Source organism: Conger conger, chromosome 12, assembly GCF_963514075.1.
Source record: "Conger conger chromosome 12, fConCon1.1, whole genome shotgun sequence".
Taxonomy (NCBI): Eukaryota; Metazoa; Chordata; class Actinopteri; order Anguilliformes; family Congridae; genus Conger; species Conger conger.
Genome location: NC_083771.1, coordinates 3,350,201 through 3,372,700, shown reverse-complemented (window position 1 = coordinate 3,372,700; position 22,500 = coordinate 3,350,201). Strand labels below are relative to the sequence as shown.

The 22,500-nt window shown below is 47.6% G+C and overlaps 1 protein-coding gene across 1 annotated transcript in view; it reads right to left on the bottom strand.

Annotated features, from left to right (window-relative positions):
* The window catches only part of LOC133141677 (WD repeat-containing protein 7), a 201,291-nt gene that overhangs the window by 26,438 nt on the left and 152,353 nt on the right, over positions 1–22,500 (bottom strand). Inside the window, exons 22-26 of the mRNA XM_061262276.1 lie at positions 22,228–22,414; positions 5,055–5,172; positions 4,138–4,287; positions 3,946–4,028; positions 3,294–3,393 (exon numbers count right to left, since the gene is read on the bottom strand). Coding sequence (XP_061118260.1) covers positions 3,294–3,393; positions 3,946–4,028; positions 4,138–4,287; positions 5,055–5,172; positions 22,228–22,414 — 638 coding nt within the window. The remainder of the gene's footprint in view (positions 1–3,293; positions 3,394–3,945; positions 4,029–4,137; positions 4,288–5,054; positions 5,173–22,227; positions 22,415–22,500) is intronic.

Sequence of the window (22,500 nt, the reverse complement as noted above, 5' to 3'; positions counted from 1 at the left end):
CAACATGATCACAACAACTGTGAGCTGTGCTGTGTAGCCCCTATGAATACAGCCACATCAGTCTATTCTCTTTAAAGTACCGCGCACATTTGAAAGGGAATGCCTAAAGCAGGTTTTTGGGTTTTCACCCGAGATAAAGAATTGCAGTCATTGAGCTTTTTTTTTTTTTTTATAATGATACTAAAATAATTATAAAAGGCTCAATAAAAAAGAAATAAAAAATGATACCTATTCTTTTTAATGGTGTTCCAGCACCCAGATATACCAACATACCTAACCCTAACCCTAACATACATAGACATACATACAGCGTTTTCACATGCTGTAGCCTAAATTCCATAACATGAATATGAAGACGTGCTCTGCATTCGGGGGAACCCCGGGCTGAATTCTCGCGCGCGAGCCTGAGACACCGCAGCTAGCGGGCTACACGCGACCACCTGTCAGTCAGCATCCAGGACACCGCTGAAAACAATCACAAATAAATGATTTGAAGAACGTACGGAGCGCGCGTCTCATCGTTTATCCCAGGCACTCCATGGGGACCCTCCATGCTCCCTGGGGGGGCCGGGTCATGGGGCTGGGAGATTATGCAGTGTTCCCCAGGGATGAAACATACATTTCTATTAAACTACAAACTGCTGAAAACAGACGAGACTGTGGCCCCACCCCCCACGCCAACAACCGACCATATCCCACACATTCATCACACCTACTTAGCTCCATCATTAGAACTCTCACATATAAATAAAAAACAGAGTATGTGTTATTTACTTGTCCACTTGCACAGCTGGTAAACAGGAATACAATATTAATGTAAAGGGTAAGGTCATAGGGAGACGACAAGGAACCAGGAAACAACTGTCTGAGGAGCAGGCAGTCAAGAAGCATGGTGCTTCTCACATGGTCCTTTCTCCTGAATCAGGTGTTTGAGATGGACCCGGAAGAGCACTCCCCAGCTCTGTGCCTCACCCGTGACACAGCACGCCCTCCATCTTAAAGTTTCACTTCATTCTCCGAGTCCAAAACTTATTTTATTATTCCGTGTTTTAGTTCTATGTAATTTATGTACAAGTTATTCTTCAATGGAATACTTCCTTTATAGTTTGTAATGACATGCAATGCAATTTAGGAACCTCTAAATTAAATTTCTGTCATTTTATTTCTTAATGTAACTTATGTAAAATTTTATTTCATTTCTTGTAAGCCCCCTAACTTTATCTGAAGTTCCCTCTGGGAAAAATAAAACTATTCTATTCTAATCTAGTATTTGATTTTATATGTCAATATACTTCGCACATACATTATTTGTACATAATGAAGCACCTCTTCTTTAAAGATATATCACTGTTGGACAGGGGGAAAAACTAAAGCTGTTCCTTGACCATAAGTATATTTGTGTTAGAGAAATTGGTGGCGCTGTTTTTCAACAAACCCTGCCGTTTTATTGCAGAGGGCAAACTCTGTTCATACAGCCACTGGTAGCCTGTTCCATTACAGGGCTCATGAAACCTCATTCTACCATCGCTGCCATACCTCAGAGACACAATATTGTCATTGCTGGGAAGACGCATTAGGAATTCACCACAATGCGGAGGGACTACTGGTCTCAAAACGACACAGTTCACCATAAAAACGAGAAAAACCAAAAACACATAAACCCAGCTACACTAGGACCTCTTACTGATTTTTACAGCCGCTAAATAATGCATTTACCAGCACATGAAAAGCAAAACATCCTTTAAATACAGCAAGCATTCAAATCTAATAGACCAGCAAAGGCCTTGGAAGAGACCAACTCAGCAAGCAAATGCCATGACCGGATAGGGCAGGATTGACCTATCAGGAGAGCAGAGGAGACTGGGGTCAGCTGATGTGCAGGAGCTTCAGCTACACACAGCAAACACACAACACACACTCCCACACACAGCACACAATCACAACACACACACAGGGCACACTCACAGCACACAATCACAACACACACACAGGGCACACTCACAGCAAACACACAACATACACACAACACACACACAGGGTACACTCACAGCAAACACACAACACACACACACCGGCAGCACACACACAGCACACATACAACACACACGGCACACACACAGCTTACACGGCACACACACGGCTCACACACGGTACACACACACACACACACACACACGCGGCTCGCACAGTGGCAGAGGAGTGAATTTACTCCGACAATACCACCGCTTCTCAACAAACGCTCAGAAAAATCAAGTGTGTCCTTCAAGCACGCCCTTCACTCCAGCCCGGTGCTAAAGTCCCAGCCTGCCCCTCAGAGGTTAGGGGGCCGGGGCTGAAATCACGGCAATTTGCTCTACTCATCGGACCTGAAAGACCAGCGCACAGCCTGACAGAAGCGGTCAGACGCGAGACGGCAAAACCGTGTTGAAAGCCAGCGAGGCCAAGTTAGCGGCGATCGATGCCGAGGACGTTTCTGAGAAGGCCGTGTTTCGCTGATACCCATCTCCTCCAGACTCCGCTCGCCGCCTCAGATTCCAGCTCACCGCCCTACTCTCCTGCTCTCCCGCTCCAAGCCCTTCACGCACCCATCCGCCAATCACTGCTGAGGACTGCGGCAGGGAGACACGCCCACACCTGGGGGCACAGGGTGAGAGCGCCTCTGCTGAGGCCCCCTCTCCTGATCTTATCCACTTCCTACAAATCTTGGCGTCTTGTTGTAAACTAGAGGGCAAACTCTGTTCATACAGCCACTGACAGCCTGTTCCATTACAGGGCTCATGAAACCTCATTCTACCATCGCTGCCATACCTCAGAGACACAATATTGTCATTGCTGGGAAGACGCATTAGGAATTCACCACAATGCGGAGGGACTACTGGTCTCAAAGCGACACAGTTCACTGTAACACATAAAAACTCTCTCCACACTGGCTCTTATAGGGGGTAGTGCCCACAGGACAGACCCCTCTCCACACTGGCTCTTATAGGGGGTAGTGCCCACAGGACAGACCCCTCTCCACACTGGCTCTTATAGGGGGTAGTGCCCACAGGACAGACCCCTCTCCACACTGGCTCTTATAGGGGGTAGTGCCCACAGGACAGACCCCTCTCCACACTGGCTCTTATAGGGGGTAGTGCCCACAGGACAGACCCCTCTCCACACTGGCTCTTATAGGGGGTAGTGCCCACAGGACAGACCCCTCTCCACACTGGCTCTTATAGGGGGTAGTGCCCACAGGACAGACCCCTCTCCACACTGGCTCTTATAGGGGGTAGCAGGTTGGTTTTTCTTACCTGGCACTTCCCAGTACGGACGTCGTAGAGGGCAACCGATCCCTGGCGTGCCCCCACAGCAATCCGGTGACTGCGGTCGCAGTAGCTCACCATGTAGAACCTGTGGAAGCAACGAGAGTTATTCAACAACATGGACATCTAGCACTGGGGAGAGCTGATGCAGTGTGTAACTTCCAATCGTATTTAGATTTGCTAAAAAGACATTTTGGACTGATGTAGCACTTCAGAGCACTTCAGGTAAGACAAGTGCACTCATAGGACTCTGCAGATGGCAGTAAGCTCTGAGACTCACCTGCAGATGGCAGTAAGCTCTGAGACTCACCTGCAGATGGCGGTAAGCTCTGAGACTCACCTGCAGATGGGGGTAAGCTCTGAGACTCACCTGCAGATGGCAGTAAGCTCTGAGACTCACCTGCAGATGGGGGTAAGCTCTGAGACTCACCTGCAGATGGGGGTAAGCTCTGAGACTCACCTGCAGATGGCAGTAAGCTCTGAGACTCACCTGCAGATGGCGGTAAGCTCTGAGACTCACCTGCAGACGGGGGTAAGCTCTGAGACTCACCTGCAGATGGCGGTAAGCTCTGAGACTCACCTGCAGATGGCAGTAAGCTCTGAGACTCACCTGCAGATGGCAGTAAGCTCTGAGACTCACCTGCAGATGGCGGGGAAGCACTCCTGCAGGCCTTTCTTCTTCACCAGAGATCCCTCCATGCAGTACATGATGATGTCCATCACCTGTGAGAGGAAACGGCAGCAGATGAGTCCGTTAAACATTAACTCAATAAATCAGCGCTTCCCGGTGCTTCACCAAGACTCAAGCTCCAGCACTGAGAAGGTGACTCACCTCGACGAGCAGGTCGACCACATCGCCAGGCATCTTCTCGATGAGGATCTCGATGACGCGCAGGATTTCGGCCTTGGCTCGGGCCAGCGTGGTGGTGTGCACGTTCTGCTGGGACTGCGTGTTGGCCTGCAGGGCCGTGTGTCTGTGCACCTAGAGGACCAGAGCGGGTCACCACGGCACCATGCAGAGCATGGAAAGAGACGTCCACACAACCTTCAACCAAGAACACACTCTCCCTTTACAGGGACAACGTAACAGAATGGAGTAAAGGATTTGTGTAGGAGATTTGTTTGGGGATGGGAACGATTCAATGGACAGATTCTGCTGTACCAGGGGTTTGGTCAGGGGTTTACAGGCCACTGCCTAACCAGGTGTTCGGCTTCAGCCATCCACACAAAATGGCTACCAGGTGGTACGGCTGGCGGCAGTGAAAAAACATAGGTGTGCAGAGAAATAAATCCATAATTCGTAACCTTGACAGCATTCTTCCATGGCCAATATTAGTTTCAAGGCCTAACCATGCATAACATTGATCACCCCCCCTCCCCCTTCCCCCCTCCAACATGGATTTCAGAATCCCTTATTTGAATAGGCACACTTGATGAAGTGGGATGTGGGCATTCATCAGGTGTAATGAATCGGTATATACACACAGACAAACAGGGCAACACCCAGCAGCTAACTCCTTCCCCCCCTTAAGAAAGAACCTGGCCTGACTCGGGGACCTCACGGGGACCAAACAGGGGCCCCAATGTGAAAGGGCCGGGGGCCCCAATGTGAAAGGGCCGGGGGCCCCAATGTGAAAGGGCCGGGGGGGGGGGGGGGTTGGGGTTCACACACCAGGAGAACAGCACAAAGTCACAATGAGGGCGTTCCTCATAAGGCTTTTCTGCGGAGGGGGTGGGGGAGGGTCTCACCTCCCGGGCGATGGTGGTGATGAAGGCCGGTGGTCTGGCCGTGGCGATGAGCGACAGAGCGTGTCGGGCGGATCGAGCAGAGTCCGCCGCGGGGTTGAGGGGCAGCCCCATTGTGATGCTAACCAGGACCGGGGACAAAAGGAGGAAACGTCAGAACCATGGAGTGAAAAGATTAGACACAGCTTATAATGGGGGTTCAAGGCCAAAGGGATCAGCGAGACGGGCCCCGGATAATGGACTCCCGACAATGCGCTGTAATTAGGGGGCCCGGGTGCTCCAGTGTCAACAACACGGGGCCCGACAATTAAGTGTGGAAATTGAAAATAGCTCGCGCATCTGTCTCTGATGTAGAGGGGGCCCTTGTTAACAAATTACTCCGGCGCCCGCGTGCATATGCATCAGCTTGGGGCCATGCGTGTGCTTGCTGGGGCCCTCGACGGAAGGCGCCGGGGTGTTTTGTGATGGGGGAACAAATGCTCTTTTGACAAGCTGCCAAACCGATCACGCACGGGGGCGGGCGAGAGAGAGAGAAAGTGAGCGAGAGAGAGAGTGAGAGGGAGAGAGCGAGAGAGAGAGTGCGAGAAAGAGTGAGAGAGAGAGGGAGAGAGAGAGGGAGAGAGAGAGCGAGAGAGTGAGTGAGAGAGTGAGAGAGCGAGGGAGTGAGAGAGCGAGGGAGAGAGAGAGCGAGGGAGAGAGCGAGAGAGAGAGGGAGAGACAGAGAGAGAGAGGGAGAGAGAGAGGGAGAGAGAGGAAGAGGGAGAGAGAGAGGGAGACAGAGTGAGTTTTGAGCCACCTTCATTGTGACACTGACAAATTGAAGCTAAACATCACAGGCTATTAAAAACCAACAGAAAATGAAAAAAGGAAAATTACAAAACACACAAAATGCAAAACATAACTGCAACGGAGACTAAGAAAACAGAAAAAGGTTCACAGAGCAAGACACAACTCTCCATTTCCATCAACAGTACACACTCACAAACCCCCACATTTTCCTGAACCCTTCTATGTTTCCTACACGCCTGTAGTATGCATACTCTACTCTGAGCCTGGCTGCAAGCAGCCCCCTGAACATTTTCGCAGGGTCTACTGACCCCATCCCTCTGATTTGATTCTTCAGGGTTTTCCATATTGCTAGTTTAGCTACCCCTGACAAAAAAAATTAATGAGCGTTTGTACACGCTTCTTCTGTGCCGTGAATCTTGGCCCAAAAATGAAATAACCAATAACCTGTGCTAATCGAGAGCACTGTAAAAACAGGGTTAGGGACTCTGACAAAAAGGACAGCCCTCCCCAACACTAGGATCCAGGTGCACCAGATGTCTGTTCACGGCTATAGCCCCATGAATGATCCTCCACTGGAGGTCAGCTGTTCATTTCTCAATGGGAGGCTTATACAGGGACCTCCAGCAGCCATTTGGGGAAAAGTTTGGACCAAAAAATTCGGCCCACCTTCATCCCTGCCAGTGAGCGTAATTGAGATACTTTCTCACAAGCATAGTATGCTGCCTTCTTTCCTACTGCCTGAAACTCCCCCAGCTCTGGGGTCCTAAAAGACAGCAGTTGCCCCTGCCCCTCCTGCCACTCCCCCGTGTTGGCAGTGACAGCCAGAGCAGGGAAAACATACTCACATTCATCATCCCATTGGTCAGTTTGGGTATTGTTTTCCACAAACGCTCTGAGGGGTTCTGGCAGGGATGCACAGACCTCTTCTATTATCCTCTGCAGCACCCTTGAGGACCTGATGCTGGCCATCTCTCTGAGCACTTCCACTGAAGCTTGCGTAGACCTTATCAGGTGCCCCAACATTGTGCACCCTGCCTCCCGCAAGCTGGAACGTAGGGTGGCTGAGGACAAGGTTTGTCGTAGCCCAATCGCCCAGCCTTCCTCAGCAACACTCGCGCAGGTTCCAGCCAGCTCAATCCACTGTGGTACAACAACCGCTGACCAGTTCTCACTCTGAAGGCTTTTACTCTCGAGGCGATGTCCATAAGGCCTTGTCCCCCCCCATGCAGGGGTAAGTACAGAGCAGCTGCTCTGATCCTGTGTTGTCCTGACCAGAAGAAGTCCACCAGGAGCTTCTGCACCTCCTGGATCAGACCCCTGGGTGGTTGTAAAACTATTCGTTTGTGCCATAAGGTCGAGGCCACCAAATTATTGGCAACCAGAACTCTTCCCCTATAGGACAGCTAGCTTGTAGTCTGTACACCGAAACTAAACCCTCTTCTGACTGTCCCTCCCACCGTTGATGTTTAATGACCCAATATTTAAAACCTGCATAAGGAGGTTAAGTAAAAAAGACAGAGAAGCAGTCAATGAAAACAGACAGAGGAGAGAAAACACCCTGTAGTGCGTGATCATTTCCAATTTATTTCGTTTTCTTTTTCCCAATACTTCCGAATTTAGTCACCTTCCTTATCGCCGTTAGATGTTTTCTTAAGCAAAAGCGCTTTTTATCGCTGAGGAGATCTCACCCCACAATTTTCTGCAGTGCTGAGACCAAATATCCTACCAGCAGAATGTACTTCCTCTGGTCGTGCCTGTCCACCGGACTCTCCCTCTTCCCCTTCCCCAGTCTCCCTGAGCCTGTTGTCTACACGGGCATGCAAAGCGCTTATGACCCATGTGTCCACACTCGAAACACTTAATACTGCCAGAACTGGCATATATCATATAAGATCCTTCCTCGTGTTTGACTCTGAAAGAAACATTTAACTCCTGTGTAGGGGAATCTAAAAACATGAACACCTGCCTCCTAAGAGACTGAACATGTTTAAGTTTCGGGTCTCTACATCCAAGAGGAACAGCTTTAATTGAGCTTGCAAACTTCCCGAAACGGCGAAGCTCTCGCTCCGGCGCCGCATTAGAAATAAAGGGAGGCACGCCTGAGATTATAATTCGCGTGGACGGGGCAGCTAGCGGAGAGACCTGTACAAATGTATTATTGATAAAAACACTGCTCTCTATCAATCTGTTAACAAATTGTTCTTCTTTTAAAAACACAACAACTGCTTTGTTCATACGAGAGGCGTATGTAAAATTTTCGTGGCCAACTTGTTTGCCTGCGGCAAGGAGAACATCCTCCACCGTCACCGATGGCTCGGGCACACACACACACACACACTCACACACTCTCACACTCTCACACTCTCACACACACACACACACACACACACACACACACACACACACACACACAACCCTCACGCCATGCCGGAGAGATAGGGACACACACACACCCTCACACACACACACACACACACACACACACACACACAACCCTCACGCCATGCCGGAGAGATAGGGACACACACACACACACACACAACCCTCACGCCATGCCGGAGAGATAGGGACGGTGTCTCCTTTGACGCCATCCCAACCGAACCGCGAGCAAACAAGACAAATAGACGACCTGCCGGTTACGCAAACTATAAATAAAGTTTAACTCAGGTAAAGAGAAGCTGTGAAACGTGCATTCATGGAAAATCTTGCAAGAATAAAACTCCAACAATCACTCTCACAAACAGCACCCTCACACGCACCCAACTCCCAGCATGCAGGGAGAGAGAGGGGGGGGGAGAGGGAGAGAGAGAGGGGGGGAGAGAGGGAGAGGGAGAGTGAGAATGAGAGAGGGAGAGAGAGAGGAGATGGAGAGAGAGAGGGAGAGAGAGAGAGAGAGAGAGGGAGAGAGAGAGAAGGAGGGAGAGAGAGAGAGGGAGGGAGAGAGAGAGAGGGAGGGAGAGAGAGAGAGGAAGGGGGGGAGAGAGAGAGAGAGAGAGAGAGAGAGAGAGAGAGAGAGGGAGGGAGAGAGTGAGAATGAGAGAGGGAGAGAGAGTGAGAATGAGAGAGGGAGAGAGAGAGAGAGAGAAGGAGAGAGAGGGAGAGAGGGAGAGAGAGAGCTGCTCCATGGTGTCTGTACAAAAGCAGCCCTCCTCAAGGTCAGCCTGAGGGGGACCAATACCCGCCGCACACACACTCCCTAACACCGGCCCCTCACCTCCACGACACAGAGACTATTCAACAAACACACACACACACACACACACACACACACACACACACTCACACACACACACACACACACACACACACACACACACACACACACATTAGGTAGACCTGTACGCCTGCTTGTTAATGCAAATATTTTATCAGCCAACTGTGTGGCAGCAACTAAATGCATACAAGCATGCAAATATGGTCAAGAGGTTCAGCTGACCATATTTAACCGTGGAATTATTATTGGTACCAGACAGGGTGGTTTGCATATCTCAGAAATTGCTGAACTCCTGATTTTCACACACAACAGTCGATAGAGTTTGCAGAGAATGGTTTGAAAAACAAAAAACATCCAGCAAGCAGCAGTTCTGCAGACAGAAACGCCTTGTTAATGAGAGAGGTCAGAGGAGAAGGACCAGACTGGTCGAAGCTGACAGTAACGCAAATAACCACACATTACAACAGTGGTATGCAGAAGAGCGTCTCTGAACACACATTGAATCAAACCTCTTAAGTGGATAGGCTACTGCAGCAGAAGACCAATGAGTAAAAAAAAAAAAGCCAAATAAATGTCTAATATCTAATAAAGTGCTTGGTGAGCGTATACGAATATGCATCACAAATCAATTGATTAGGAGGGCATGAGCAAAGACAGGCAGACAGAGCCCCTTCCCTGAGGCAGGGTGAGATGAACACCCAGGGCTAATATCTGCCCCTGAGGCAGGGTGAGATGAACACCCAGGGCTAATATCTGCCCCTGAGGCAGGTTGAGATGAACACCCGGGGCTAATATCTGCCCCTGAGGCAGGGTGAGATGAACACCCGGGGCTAATATCTGCCCCTGAGGCAGGGTGAGATGAACACCCGGGGCTAATATCTGCCCCTGAGGCAGGGTGAGATGAACACCCAGGGCTAATATCTGCCCCTGAGGCAGGGTGAGATGAACACCCGGGGCTAATATCTGCCCCTTCCTCTGATCTTCATCAGCAGCACACAGGACACACCCGCCACATCTTAAAATAAAACACTTCCCCTGGGAACAGACGAGCCCAAATCACCCGCTAAATTCTGCTGCCCTGCCTTTATTATTAATATAACTATTATCATTATTATTATTATTATTATTATTGTTGTTATTATTATTATTATTATTATTATTATTATTATTATTATTGTTATTGTTATTATTATTATTATCGTTTTAAAGTTTGTTTAACAAAGTATTTATAGGTCTGGGGTCTGGAGGCTCGAGTCGAGTTATTGATTGTGTGTTTGTGTGTGAGAGAGAGAGGAAGGGAGAGGTAGAGGTAGAGGTAGAGGGAGAGGGAGAGGGAGAGGGAGAGAGAGGGGGGACAGATAGAGAGAGGGACAGACAGAGACAGAGAGGGAGACAGAGACAGATAGAGAGGGGGACAGACAGAGATAGAGAGGGAGACAGAGACAGATAGAGAGGGGGACAGACAGAGACAGAGAGGGAGACAGAGACAGATAGAGAGGGGGACAGATAGAGAGAGGGACAGAGAGAGGGAGAAAATCTATTATCGTGATGGCGTGCTTTGTTCCCCCCCCCCGACGCTGAGGACGGGTATGTGACGTTCCCCGGCCGTGGACTCGCTGGCGAGAGCGGGCGCCCCTCAGGGAGCGTCAGCCCTGCACCCCAAAATCAGGGACGCGAGACAGGGCTGCGCGAGACGAGGAATATGCAACAACGATATGAATATGGCGACAACGATATGACTCGCAATAAACAAATATTGAAGTGTTCACAGTTCTAATGTCTTTCTGCTTTAGGTGCACTGCTCACATAGACCCCAGACACTGAATAGCCTATGCCCACTGAATAAAAATAAATAAATGAATACATTATTTCCAACATGCTTTTATTGAACAAATTGAAACATCAATTTGAATAAATACTATTAATCTCAACCAGTCTTTTGCACTGTGTTTATCGGACATGTTCATATCTGGATGATGATAAATATATGGTATATAGTGCAGTAAGTGCTGGGGCAGTGTGGAGAGGGTTGGAGCAGACAGAGCAGGGGTGGGGGCCCCATTGTCTCAGGCCCCGTGGCCCCTGGGGGCCCCTGCTCACCTGCTGCTGCCCAGCAACACTACTCTTCTCTCCCACTGCTTCCCTTTCTTTCTCTCTCCGTTCTCTCTCCTCCCACACTCTCCCCTGTTTCTTTGTCCTCCCTCCCTTCTATATCTCCTCCCTCCCTTTCTCTCTCTCCTCCATCTCTCCTCCCTTTCTCATCCCTCCCTTTCTCTCTCCTCCTTCTCTATTCCCTTTCTCTCTCTCTCCTCCCTCCCTTCTATATCTCCTCCCTCCCTTTCACTCTCTCCTCCCTTTCTCATCCCTCCCTTTCTCTCTCTCCTCCTTCTCTATTCCCTTTCTCTCTCTTCTCCCTCCCTTCTATCTCTCCTCCCTCCCTTTCACTCTCCTTCCTTTCTCATCCCTCCCTTTCTCTCCTCCTTCTCTATTCCCTTTCTCTCTCCTCCCTCCCTTCTATCTCTCCTCCCTCCCTTTCACTCTCCTTCCTTTCTCATCCCTCCCTTTCTCTCTCTCCTCCTTCTCTATTCCCTTTCTCTCTCTCCTCCCTCCCATCTATCTCTCCTCCCTCCCTTTCACTCTCCTTCCTTTCTCGCTCCTCCCTCCCTTTCTCTCTCCTTCCTTTCCCCTCCATTTCTCTCTCATCCCTCCCACTCTCTCTCCTTCATCTCTCCTCCGTCTCTCCTCCCTCACTCCGTGCCCTGGCCTCCTCTTTGTGCTGCACAGAATAGGGCTCCAGGCCACACCGTCCGTGTGCAAAACCAACCTGAAGTCCGTCTGTTTCACCTTCCCCCTGAAACAGCCACAGCACGGAGGAAACGGCTGAGAAACCCTTCACAACGGCTCCTGGCACGTCCTCCATGCGGCCAACCGCAGTGCAAAACGCACCCTCGCTCATTTTCAATATGTCATAAAAGGGCAGAACGTACATGGACGATGTAAAATCACATTGCAAAATATCTATAACTTAAGGCTGATAATGAAATGAATTGAGATATTCTGTTCAATTGCCATAGCACAATTTTCAGGTGATTCAACCGTGATGTAAAAAGCCAAACATTCATGTTTGACCAGCACAGATAAACAAAACTGACTGTGTACTACACACTATGGGTGTTCAGAGAGGACTGCATTTGTATCTGTATTTCTAGAGACAGCCAAATTATTTGTATTTGTATAAAACAGAAGTGGGCATTGATCTAGAGGGATAAAAGTACAAACATGGCAGAAAATCCAGTTGTTTTTTTGGGTACTTTACACTCCTACTGTTGGGATATTAAGGCATTAAAGTAATTATTCTACAGCAACCTACTATAATAAGTGTAACAACATGTTATGTAACATGCAATAATTGCTAATAATAGAGGTATTTTACGGCACCCAGTATTAGATACAATCCGAAATAATCTGACTATTCTTGGAGCAAAATAAGCAGAGCTAAATACCAAAAGTGACAGAAGCAACTGTAACTAATGGCTTATACATACAAACAATATAATGTATACATTATACAATGTGTACAATGCTACAATACAATGCTAATATTCAATACAGCAGATCAGTTGAGAGTGGGGTATACGACAGACATTAACACAAGGGATTTACTTTGCTTGGCATGAGTTCATTAAGATGAGCAGGATATCTTTACAATAATATCAGACATAAAATTTAACTAAACATATCAAATGAACAAGAAAAATAAGTAGCAGTAGAGAGAGAGAGATAGAGAACAAGCAGGAGTGTGAGAGTGAGAGCAAGTGTGTGTGTGTGTGTGTGTGTGTGTGTGTGTGTGAGAGAGAGAGAGAGAGAGAGAGAGAGAGAATGGCTGGAAGAGCTCAGCCCTCATAACAGTACATGACACCTCCTCCCAAACTCACACTCCACCATGTTCAGTCTCATATACACACCTAAGTACACAAACATGCACACAAGTGTATTTCAATGTCCGCACACACACACACACACACACACACACACACACACCTGCACACATATCCGCACAAACACAAACACACACACACACACACACACACACACACACACACACACAAACACACACAAACGGTGTCCCTTAAATCTGTGCTCCAGGACCTTTTCTCTGCAGAAGTTTCTCTGTGTATGATGGATGTAAATATACTCCAGATTTTTTTTTTTTTTTTATCATCTGAGACTGAAACCCGTGCTCAAATTCCCTCTCACTTCCACAACTGATTTAACTTGTATAAATAAATGTATGTAACATGAGTTTAGCATAATACATACTCCCACTGAAAAACCCAACAAATTTGAAATTATAATTTATCTTTATAACAATTTTATAACCTTACATGCAACCTTACTTCATTAGTGTAAACAACAAATTTACGGTAAATAAAAAAAAAAAGTGAAATAGTACAATTTAGAACTGCTAAATACTTTTATGCAAATCCACTACGCCAAGCAACGAAGTCAATCTTAATATAAAACATTAAATGCCAAAAATAAAGAAATCTTTTTTAATTTAAATTACATTTCATTTTGTCCGATAATGCTTTTGTCACCTTTTCATTTTTTTTTTGTGTGGAAATAATTCCACCACATATTAGTCATAGCAACTATATAAAATAAAAATAAAAATAGTTTACCCTGAAATAATGGATTGAAACAAAGAAAGAAAATATTAAACCCAAACCAGCCTGCTCAAAACTGACTGTGCAGATGAATTGTGTGCTCCCCCAACTATTCCAGGAGCAAAGTACACAACTCAAACATATCCGTAAACAGCGAATCCAGCTGCCTTTGATGCACAGAAACACAGTAAACATTAGCACTCTGATCCCTGGCAACAACACTACAGCTTTCCGATTCTGCTGTGTCCGATTCGGAGGAAACCACTTTGTCGGAATGCTACAACGAGGAGCGAATACTCACATCGACAGGCTAATCACATAAATACAACACTAATGTCCACGAGCTTGACAGTCTTCATCAAACCTCCAGTTAACCGTCTTTGCAGCCTCTGTCATAATGCTAATGCGCATTTCCTGCCCTGATGAATTTTTCTCTCTGATATTCCAGCTAATACCTCAACGCAGTTCATATTCTTCTGCTAATACATTAAAGCGCCTCAGCATTTCAATGCGCTGTTGTTTACATTTATTTTTTTAAGGAGTGAATATTTAGAATGTAGGATGATTACATTTATTACTTTACAAGTACACTATATTATAATACAAAAAAACAACAATAAATATTGATGCAGATCAGAAATCAATATTTACAAAGCCCTTTAAAATGTCAAATGAAAGAACCTTCTAGAAGAAAACATTTCTCCGGGCATGTCTCAGAGCATTTCAAACTCCTCAGCCCTCCTCCGGCTATCTGTCCCTTGTGTCCTGAGAATATACATAAACACGCATGCATTTTTAAAACATTTTCTACTGCATTGCTTCATTATGTAATGCACTATCATTCTGTAATACACATTTTATTTTACGAGTTGGGATTTAACAATGTTATTTTTGTAAATTACATCATTCAAAGGATATTCTTATGAGCTGCAAGTTGTTCACTTTGAGCCCTCATTTGAATCTGGCCAGGAAATATTTGAACATATTCTAACCAACAACATTTGTTTAAAAAACATGACATTCCTTGCTTAGCTTAATCTCACACTGTAATTCTGTTGCAGATGTGTGTGTAAATAAGAGCGTGTGACAGCGAGTGAGTGTGTACTATGAGTGTGTACGCTTATATCAGCTATACGCATAATTATGAGTCAGAAACCTGACTGATAAATTCTGTAACAGTTTAGAAATAGGAACGGGCGGCAGATGCCGACCACACTCAAAGGCAGCCGTGTGTTGTCTGGCTATGGGAGAGGGCAGAGGGAGCTGCGCTTTCCTCCGTGAGAAAGCGCTCCCACTCTCCGTATTGAAAAGGGATTATTTGGGCTATCAGCGCATTTACATGAACGCCACTTCCAGCCAGTGGCTTTGTTATAACTCCATCCCGCTTTTTGTCAATACACCCGGTACAGAGACACAGACAGCCAGCCATGGGCAGATACCGCCCAGTCTCATTTTCCCTCTCCCAGCATTTAAATCAGTGACATGCAAAGCAGAGGGATTATTATTATTATTATTATGATATTACATTATTATTAATGTGTCAAGCTGTTTCCTATGTGCTTCATCTTTATTGTCAAGCTCATATTTTAAATCTGAAAAATTATTTTACATGGATAATTCTCCCTTCCCATTACTGTGTCGTCTTACCGTGCCCGGTGCTATGTAGGACACATTCGATCAGCCCTTGCGAGATTGATCTTTCACTGCGCTCACAGACGTGACAGCAGTATTCTGAGACGTGGTCTACAGGGGCTTAACGAGCACCACGGTAATATCTGACGCGTCAGAGTTTAAAGGAGGCTGCTCTGAGCACAATGCAGGGCCAGCCCTGCAAACATCCCAGAGAAAACCCCACCTGTTTATCCTGCAACAGGAGCAGTCAGTCCCCTGAACCACTTCCTCCACAATACCCAGAACCCTTCTGAAAGACCCACACGATGTAATATTAAAGATAACGTATGACATACCTGATGCACATTTACAGTATATAAATTAAATCATTCCATTGTAGATATGAAAGTTTGATTACTAGAAAGGGGGTATTATTTTAGTTTAAATTAGTTTGACCCATATTTCAGACAGCCATATTTCATAATATCAGATTATTTGAAACAATTAGTTTAGGATTTTAGTGTTTGTATCATGTTTTATGTTGACTCATAGCATCATAATACAGAACATACATAACATACATAGAAACATACATAATGTGTTTGTGAATCTCTAAGGTACATAAGTTAGTGAACACACAGTGTACACACAGTACAGTACAGTGTATGCAGCAGTCAGTTTGACATTACTCTAAAGTTAAGTGACAGTGTACCAGCACACTCTGATATAATACACTAATGGCAAACATTCATTTTAGAGTCGGGGGATACGCATTCTATACAACCAGGATCTCTCAGCAATGAAGTTGCTTCATTTAGATCTATTGGATAACTATGTAAGTAATCCTACCAGGTTTATCATTCTACTGTATTCTAAATGCAGAAAAGACACAAACTTCCTTTTGAAATATGAATATTTGTGTTTAATACACTCCTAAATTCACTTTGCAGCGAACACATTAATTAAAATAATCCCTTAAAATTAAAATAATTTAGAAATTAGTTTAATTCTCTATCATTAATATTTTCAACTGGTGGCAAAGGCTGAAACATTAATATACATTATCGGTTGTACGAAAAGATTAGCCTTACATGAATTCACTGCGGTACAGTAAATAATCAATCAACAGCAATAACAGGCGCATTTCAGCAATTGGGTCGGAGAAAAAAACGAATAAACCAATACGTTGTCAGAAATCTCAAACCGGATTGATGAATGGAAACAGTGTGATCATTCATTTAAGGCTGCCATTAGGAAAAGTAAAAAATAAATAAATATCGGAAAAATAAAATTAAAATGAAGGAGTTGTTTCTGCGGGTGCCATTTTACTGCGGATGGAACCGGGCGCACTGAACAGCGCAGGCATCCTCGTTTGCCTGGTCTGGCGGACGCGCTTTCCCCCGTGACTCGACAAACTCCAGTGAGTCTCGACGGTCTCGGCTGAGGTGTTTAATGTTCACGCGGCTGTCTAATTAAATCCCACGCATTCCGGGAGCGGTGGGAGCGTCGGCAGCGGCATACGCTTAGCCACAGTGCCACCTACACTCCCGTTTTAGAATAGGAAATGCGCGAGCTCACACACTAATGACGGAGCGCAATCCCGGCTCTGTAATTAAGTCATGCAGGACACCGTGACAACAATGGCCAAATACACACGTTCGTTTATTTACACCACTAACAACAGGGATATCATTTCTGCTACTGTTACTGCCTAATTCCTAATGTCATTAAAGCAGATATACTGCATGCTTTAGTATATACTCAGATAATATTATCACCAATAATAATTATATTATTTTATTATCATCAATATTGCTATTTTATTCATCGTTTAGAAATGAATGACCAGAATTATAGAGAAAAATAACCAGTCCAGCAAATTGTCTGAGTTTAAATGCAAGCCTTCCAACTGGCAAGCTGCAGAACACAGACACACACACACACACACACATACACACATACACACATACACACACACACACACACACACAAACACAAACACACATACACATACACACTCAAACAAACACACACACACACTCAAACAAACAGACATGCACATATACATACACACACACACTCAAACAAACACACACACACACACAACATATACACGCACAACACACACGCAAACACACACACTCAAACACACACACACATATACACGTACGACACATACACGCACGACACATACAGGCAAACACACACACGCAAACACACACACACACTCAAACAAACACACACACACACACAGATACACGCACACTCAAACACCAACATTAAAAAGGATAATGTAGTGAACGCTCATTTACAAGTCCTGCAGCCACAGTATGCACATGGTCTTCCCCTTGATGTCAGTGTTAAATCAGCCAGGCATTTACTGCCGCACCGTCTCACTAGCACTACTTCTGAAGGCCTGATCAATCAGAGTAGAGTCTATATGTTTAACAGCCCTCAGTGTTTCTGCACATCAGTGCCTGGACAGCCACACGCGCGCACGCTCGCACACACACACACGCACACACACGCACACACACGCGCGCACAGACATGCACGCACGCAGACACACACGCACACACACACACACACACACACGCACACACACGCGTGCACAGACATGCACGCACGCACGCACGCACGCACGCACACACACACACACACACACACACACACACACGCACGCAGACACAGACACAGATACGAAGGCACGCAGACACATGCACGCAGACACACACACACACATATGTACGCACATGTACACACACATGCACACACACACACAAGCACACAGACACAGACATGCACACAGACACACACACACACACACACGCGTAAAAAAACGTGCATGTGCACACACACACACACACACACACACACACACACACACACACACACACGTGCACACACATCACTTGTGATGTGTCAGCTGAATTCTTCATTTTCCCCGATAGCTAATCTAGAAGGAACTCGGAGCGTTACTGGATCCTTAGTAATCCATTTAGGAATAGCAGCAGTGGTGACATCACAAAACTAACGTGCATTGGGAAAGCTGGCAAGCTGCAAACCCCCCCTGCACACACTGCACACACTGCAAACTCCCCACTGCACACACTGCAAACCCCCCCTGCACACACTGCAAACTCCCCACTGCACACACTGCAAACTCCCCCCTGCACACACTGCAAACCCCCCCTGCATACACTGCAAACTCCCCACTGCACACACTGCAAACTCCCCACTGCATACACTGCAAACTCCCCCTGCACACACTGCAAACTCCCCACTGCACACACTGCAAACTCCCCACTGCACACACTGCAAACTCCCCCCTGCACACACTGCAAACCCCCCCTGCATACACTGCAAACTCCCCACTGCACACACTGCAAACTCCCCACTGCACACACTGCAAACTCCCCCCCTGCACACACTGCAAACCCCCCCTGCACACACTGCAAACTCCCCCCTGCACACACTGCAAACTCCCCCTGCATACACTGCAAACTCCCCCCTGCACACACTGCACACACTGCACACAGTGACAAAAACCAATGAAGTCAGTCTTCGCAAGGATGCTAGTCTTCTACTTAGACTTAAAATATATTTTATTAAAATATATCCGATTTAAAATATACCTTTTTTGCTTAATGAGACAAAACAAAAACAAAGTAAGAAAAAACTGAGGTTAGACTAATTTCAAGATTTGCCAATGGGACGAAAAAATATCACTTGTAAACAACCAGTAACTTAAAACAAGGTAATATTTTCTACTTGAGAGAAAAATCTTGAAGATCTCGAGCCTTATTACAGGACTAAAAGCCATTTATTGCAGTGCAACGGACGGCTTCCAAACTTTTTATAAATAAACCATTTTTACACTTTGGCGTAGCGCGACAGCGAATACCCAGTCGATGCGTTGTGCATTTTCAGAGCAGTGTTTTTACGTAGTGAGCCTTTCTGGATAATTCTACAGGTCAGTTGCAGGCTGACGGTGTGACAGGAGACTGAGCGGTGCGCTAACACAGCGTCCGGTCGATCCCAGTGCATTAACGTCGTGCTGATGCCCACTGCCTGTCCTCTCTGGCCTGGTCCAGGACCTTCTGCCGATAGCCCATCAATGCAGTCGATAGGGGACGGGATTTGGTGGGGGGCAGTGGCTGGTTGAGCTGACCCAGCACGGTGAACACCACCCAGGTAGCCTCAGACCGGGAAGGGCACACAGACGCTCGCTCTGATACCAGTGAGGACCGCTGGCCTGTTCGGCCTAAAGGTCCTCAGATCTGTGTTCAGATCAGCTGCTGCAGTGGGGGCCGGGGGAGACAACAGCCATCTCAGGATATGAAGAGCCTTTCATTCAGGGTTGAGAAAGAGATTGATTGGTTGGAGATTGGAGGCCTCAGAGCTCAACACCATTGCCTTCATCTCCACCCTCTTCCCAAAGTGAACAGTCTCATCCCTACTACACCACCCCCTAACCTGTGACCCATTTATTTTGCGACACTTAATAATAATAATAATAATACTAATAATAATACATTTTATTTATTTATGCTTTTCAAGATCGTCTGTTACCAGACACTGACTCAAGCTCCACTGGATACAGTGTGACTGGCCATAAGAATGGACGAACAGACATCTTTATGAAACAGACTGAAGTGTGAGATGCTTGGAGATGGCACACTGAGCTCCCGCGGTCCACTGGGCTATCACCAACCTGTCCGTGTCAGAAACCACGCCAAGGCCTTTCCACAAAGGATCTCAGAGGGCTGATCCTGGATCAGGGTTCCTCTGGCCGCATCCTAACCTTATTCATTACAATCTATGGGCCAAAACTGATCCCAAATCAGCACTCCCGGAGCTTCCTGAGAAGCCATGAGTCAGCCGCAATCAAACAACCGCTTGCTTTTTTCCCCCCAACCCTATTCTCCTCGGATGAGCGATAATGTCGTTTAGCTTCATCGCTAAGAGGCAGGAGCGTGCTCGGGTGGCGTTAGCAGGGGCACACAGGTCCGGTCTGAGAGGCCTCGGGTTCTGAGGGGCGAACGGGCCGGGACAGGCCTCGGGTTCTGAGGGGCGAACGGGCCGGGACAGGCCTCGGGTTCTGAGGGGCGAACAGGCCGGGACAGGCCTCGGGTTCTGAGGGGCGAACGGGCCGGGACAGGCCTCGGGTTCTGAGGGGCGAACGGGCCGGGACAGGCCTCGGGTTCTGAGGGGAGACTCGGGGCTGAGCCGAGGGTAGCGGGCACGTTTGGAGCCTGCCCAAAGTGCACGGGGGGTGGCGGACATGTCTCGGGCCCCCGCGCTAATAAAAGCTGAAAAATCACCGCCATTTCAGCCTAACCGCGTTAGCACACGCTACACGGAGAGGCAGACATATTTGTACTCATAATAAATTCGTTAAGATGGGGTTTCATCTTAATTACATAACCAGATGTTGCCGGTATTTTTCACTCTGCGTCTGGGCAGTCCGCTGTTAACCTCGTTTGCGGGGCGGTTTCTGGAAGGTTAGGGGAACCGACTGATGGGTCTCGTTTCCACGGTGAAAAGGTCTCGTTGTGAAGCAGTGCAGACATCATTACATCATATTAATGCCCTCCAATCGCATTAGGGCTGGGGTTTCATCCTTCAGTGTGTCAGATCTGCCGCGTCCCTTGCATGTCGTACCGACGGCACGATCGCCAGTTACATAACGCACCACAGGACACGCAAACCACAGGCCTCAACGCAACTGGTCCAAACGCACAACCGGACTGTGTGTGCACACGCACACAGGCACACGCGCACGCGCACGCACACGCACACTCACGCACATACACACGCACACACACATACACACGCACATGTACACTCACACGCACACACACACACACGCACACATACACACACACACACACACATACACGCACACATACACACACACGTACGCACACACGTACGCACACATACACACGCACACACGCACATACACACGCACACACACACATACACACGCACATGTACACTCACACGCACACACACACATACACGCACACATACACACACACGTACGCACACACGTACGCACACACGTACGCACACATACACACGCACACACGCACATACACACGCACATGTACACTCACACGCACACACACACATACACGCACACACACACATACACATACACACGCACACACATATATACGCACGCATGCACGCACACTATTATTCACATCGCAGTACTCATCATTGCTCATACGGCTTAAGACCGATATTTAACCACTAAAGACTCGAGTCGTGCTCCTTGACCTGTACCTGTCGATTGCAATCTGAACCTTTCGGGGGAGGACAAAAGATACATCTAACAATAAAAATAACAGCAATCCTTTTAAACAGGAAGCCCTTCATGTTCACACAGGATCTACTTCTGAAATACGGGGCGGATCTACTACTAAGGGACAGGGCGGAGTAATTATTATTCCCTTTCAGTCCGGAAAATCCCAAGACTCTCAACCTTATACCTTTTCAAGCAATCACAATGACTGCCGTACTGTTTTGAGCCATTGAGACACAAATGCATTTTCTGAATTTTCCCAACCGAAGCCACTTCATATGGGGCTTGCAACTGAAAGAGTGACGGGGTAGGGCAGGGTGGGGCATGGGGTGGCAGGGCGTGACAGGGCAGGGCGGGGCAGGGCAGGGTGGGGCATGGGGTGGCAGGGCGTGACAGGGCAGGGCAGGGCAGGACAGGACAGGGCAGGGCAGGGTGTGACAGGGCACAGCAGGGCAGGGCGTGACAGGGCGGGGCGTGGCAGGGCGGGGCAGGGCAGGGCAGGACAGGACAGGACAGGGCGGGGCAGGGCAGGGCAGGGCAGGGCGGGGCAGGGCAGGGTGTGGCAGGGCGGGGCAGACTCACTTGGACAGCTGCTTCTCGGCGTCAGCGCACAGCTCCAGCAGACCCATCAGCACGGCCGACACGTCCATGTAGGGCTCCCACACGGTGAAGCCCCGGCCGATCAGGTCGATGGCGGTGCGGCGGATGGTGCTGTGGGGGGGCAGCTTGGGGCTGGGGGCCTGCAGGAGCAGGAAGGTCAGGGCCTTGCCTGGGAGGAGGAACCAGACACACAGAAACAGCGGTGAACCAGGCGTACGCGTTCATCCCGCGCCTCACGACCGTTCGTCTGACCCT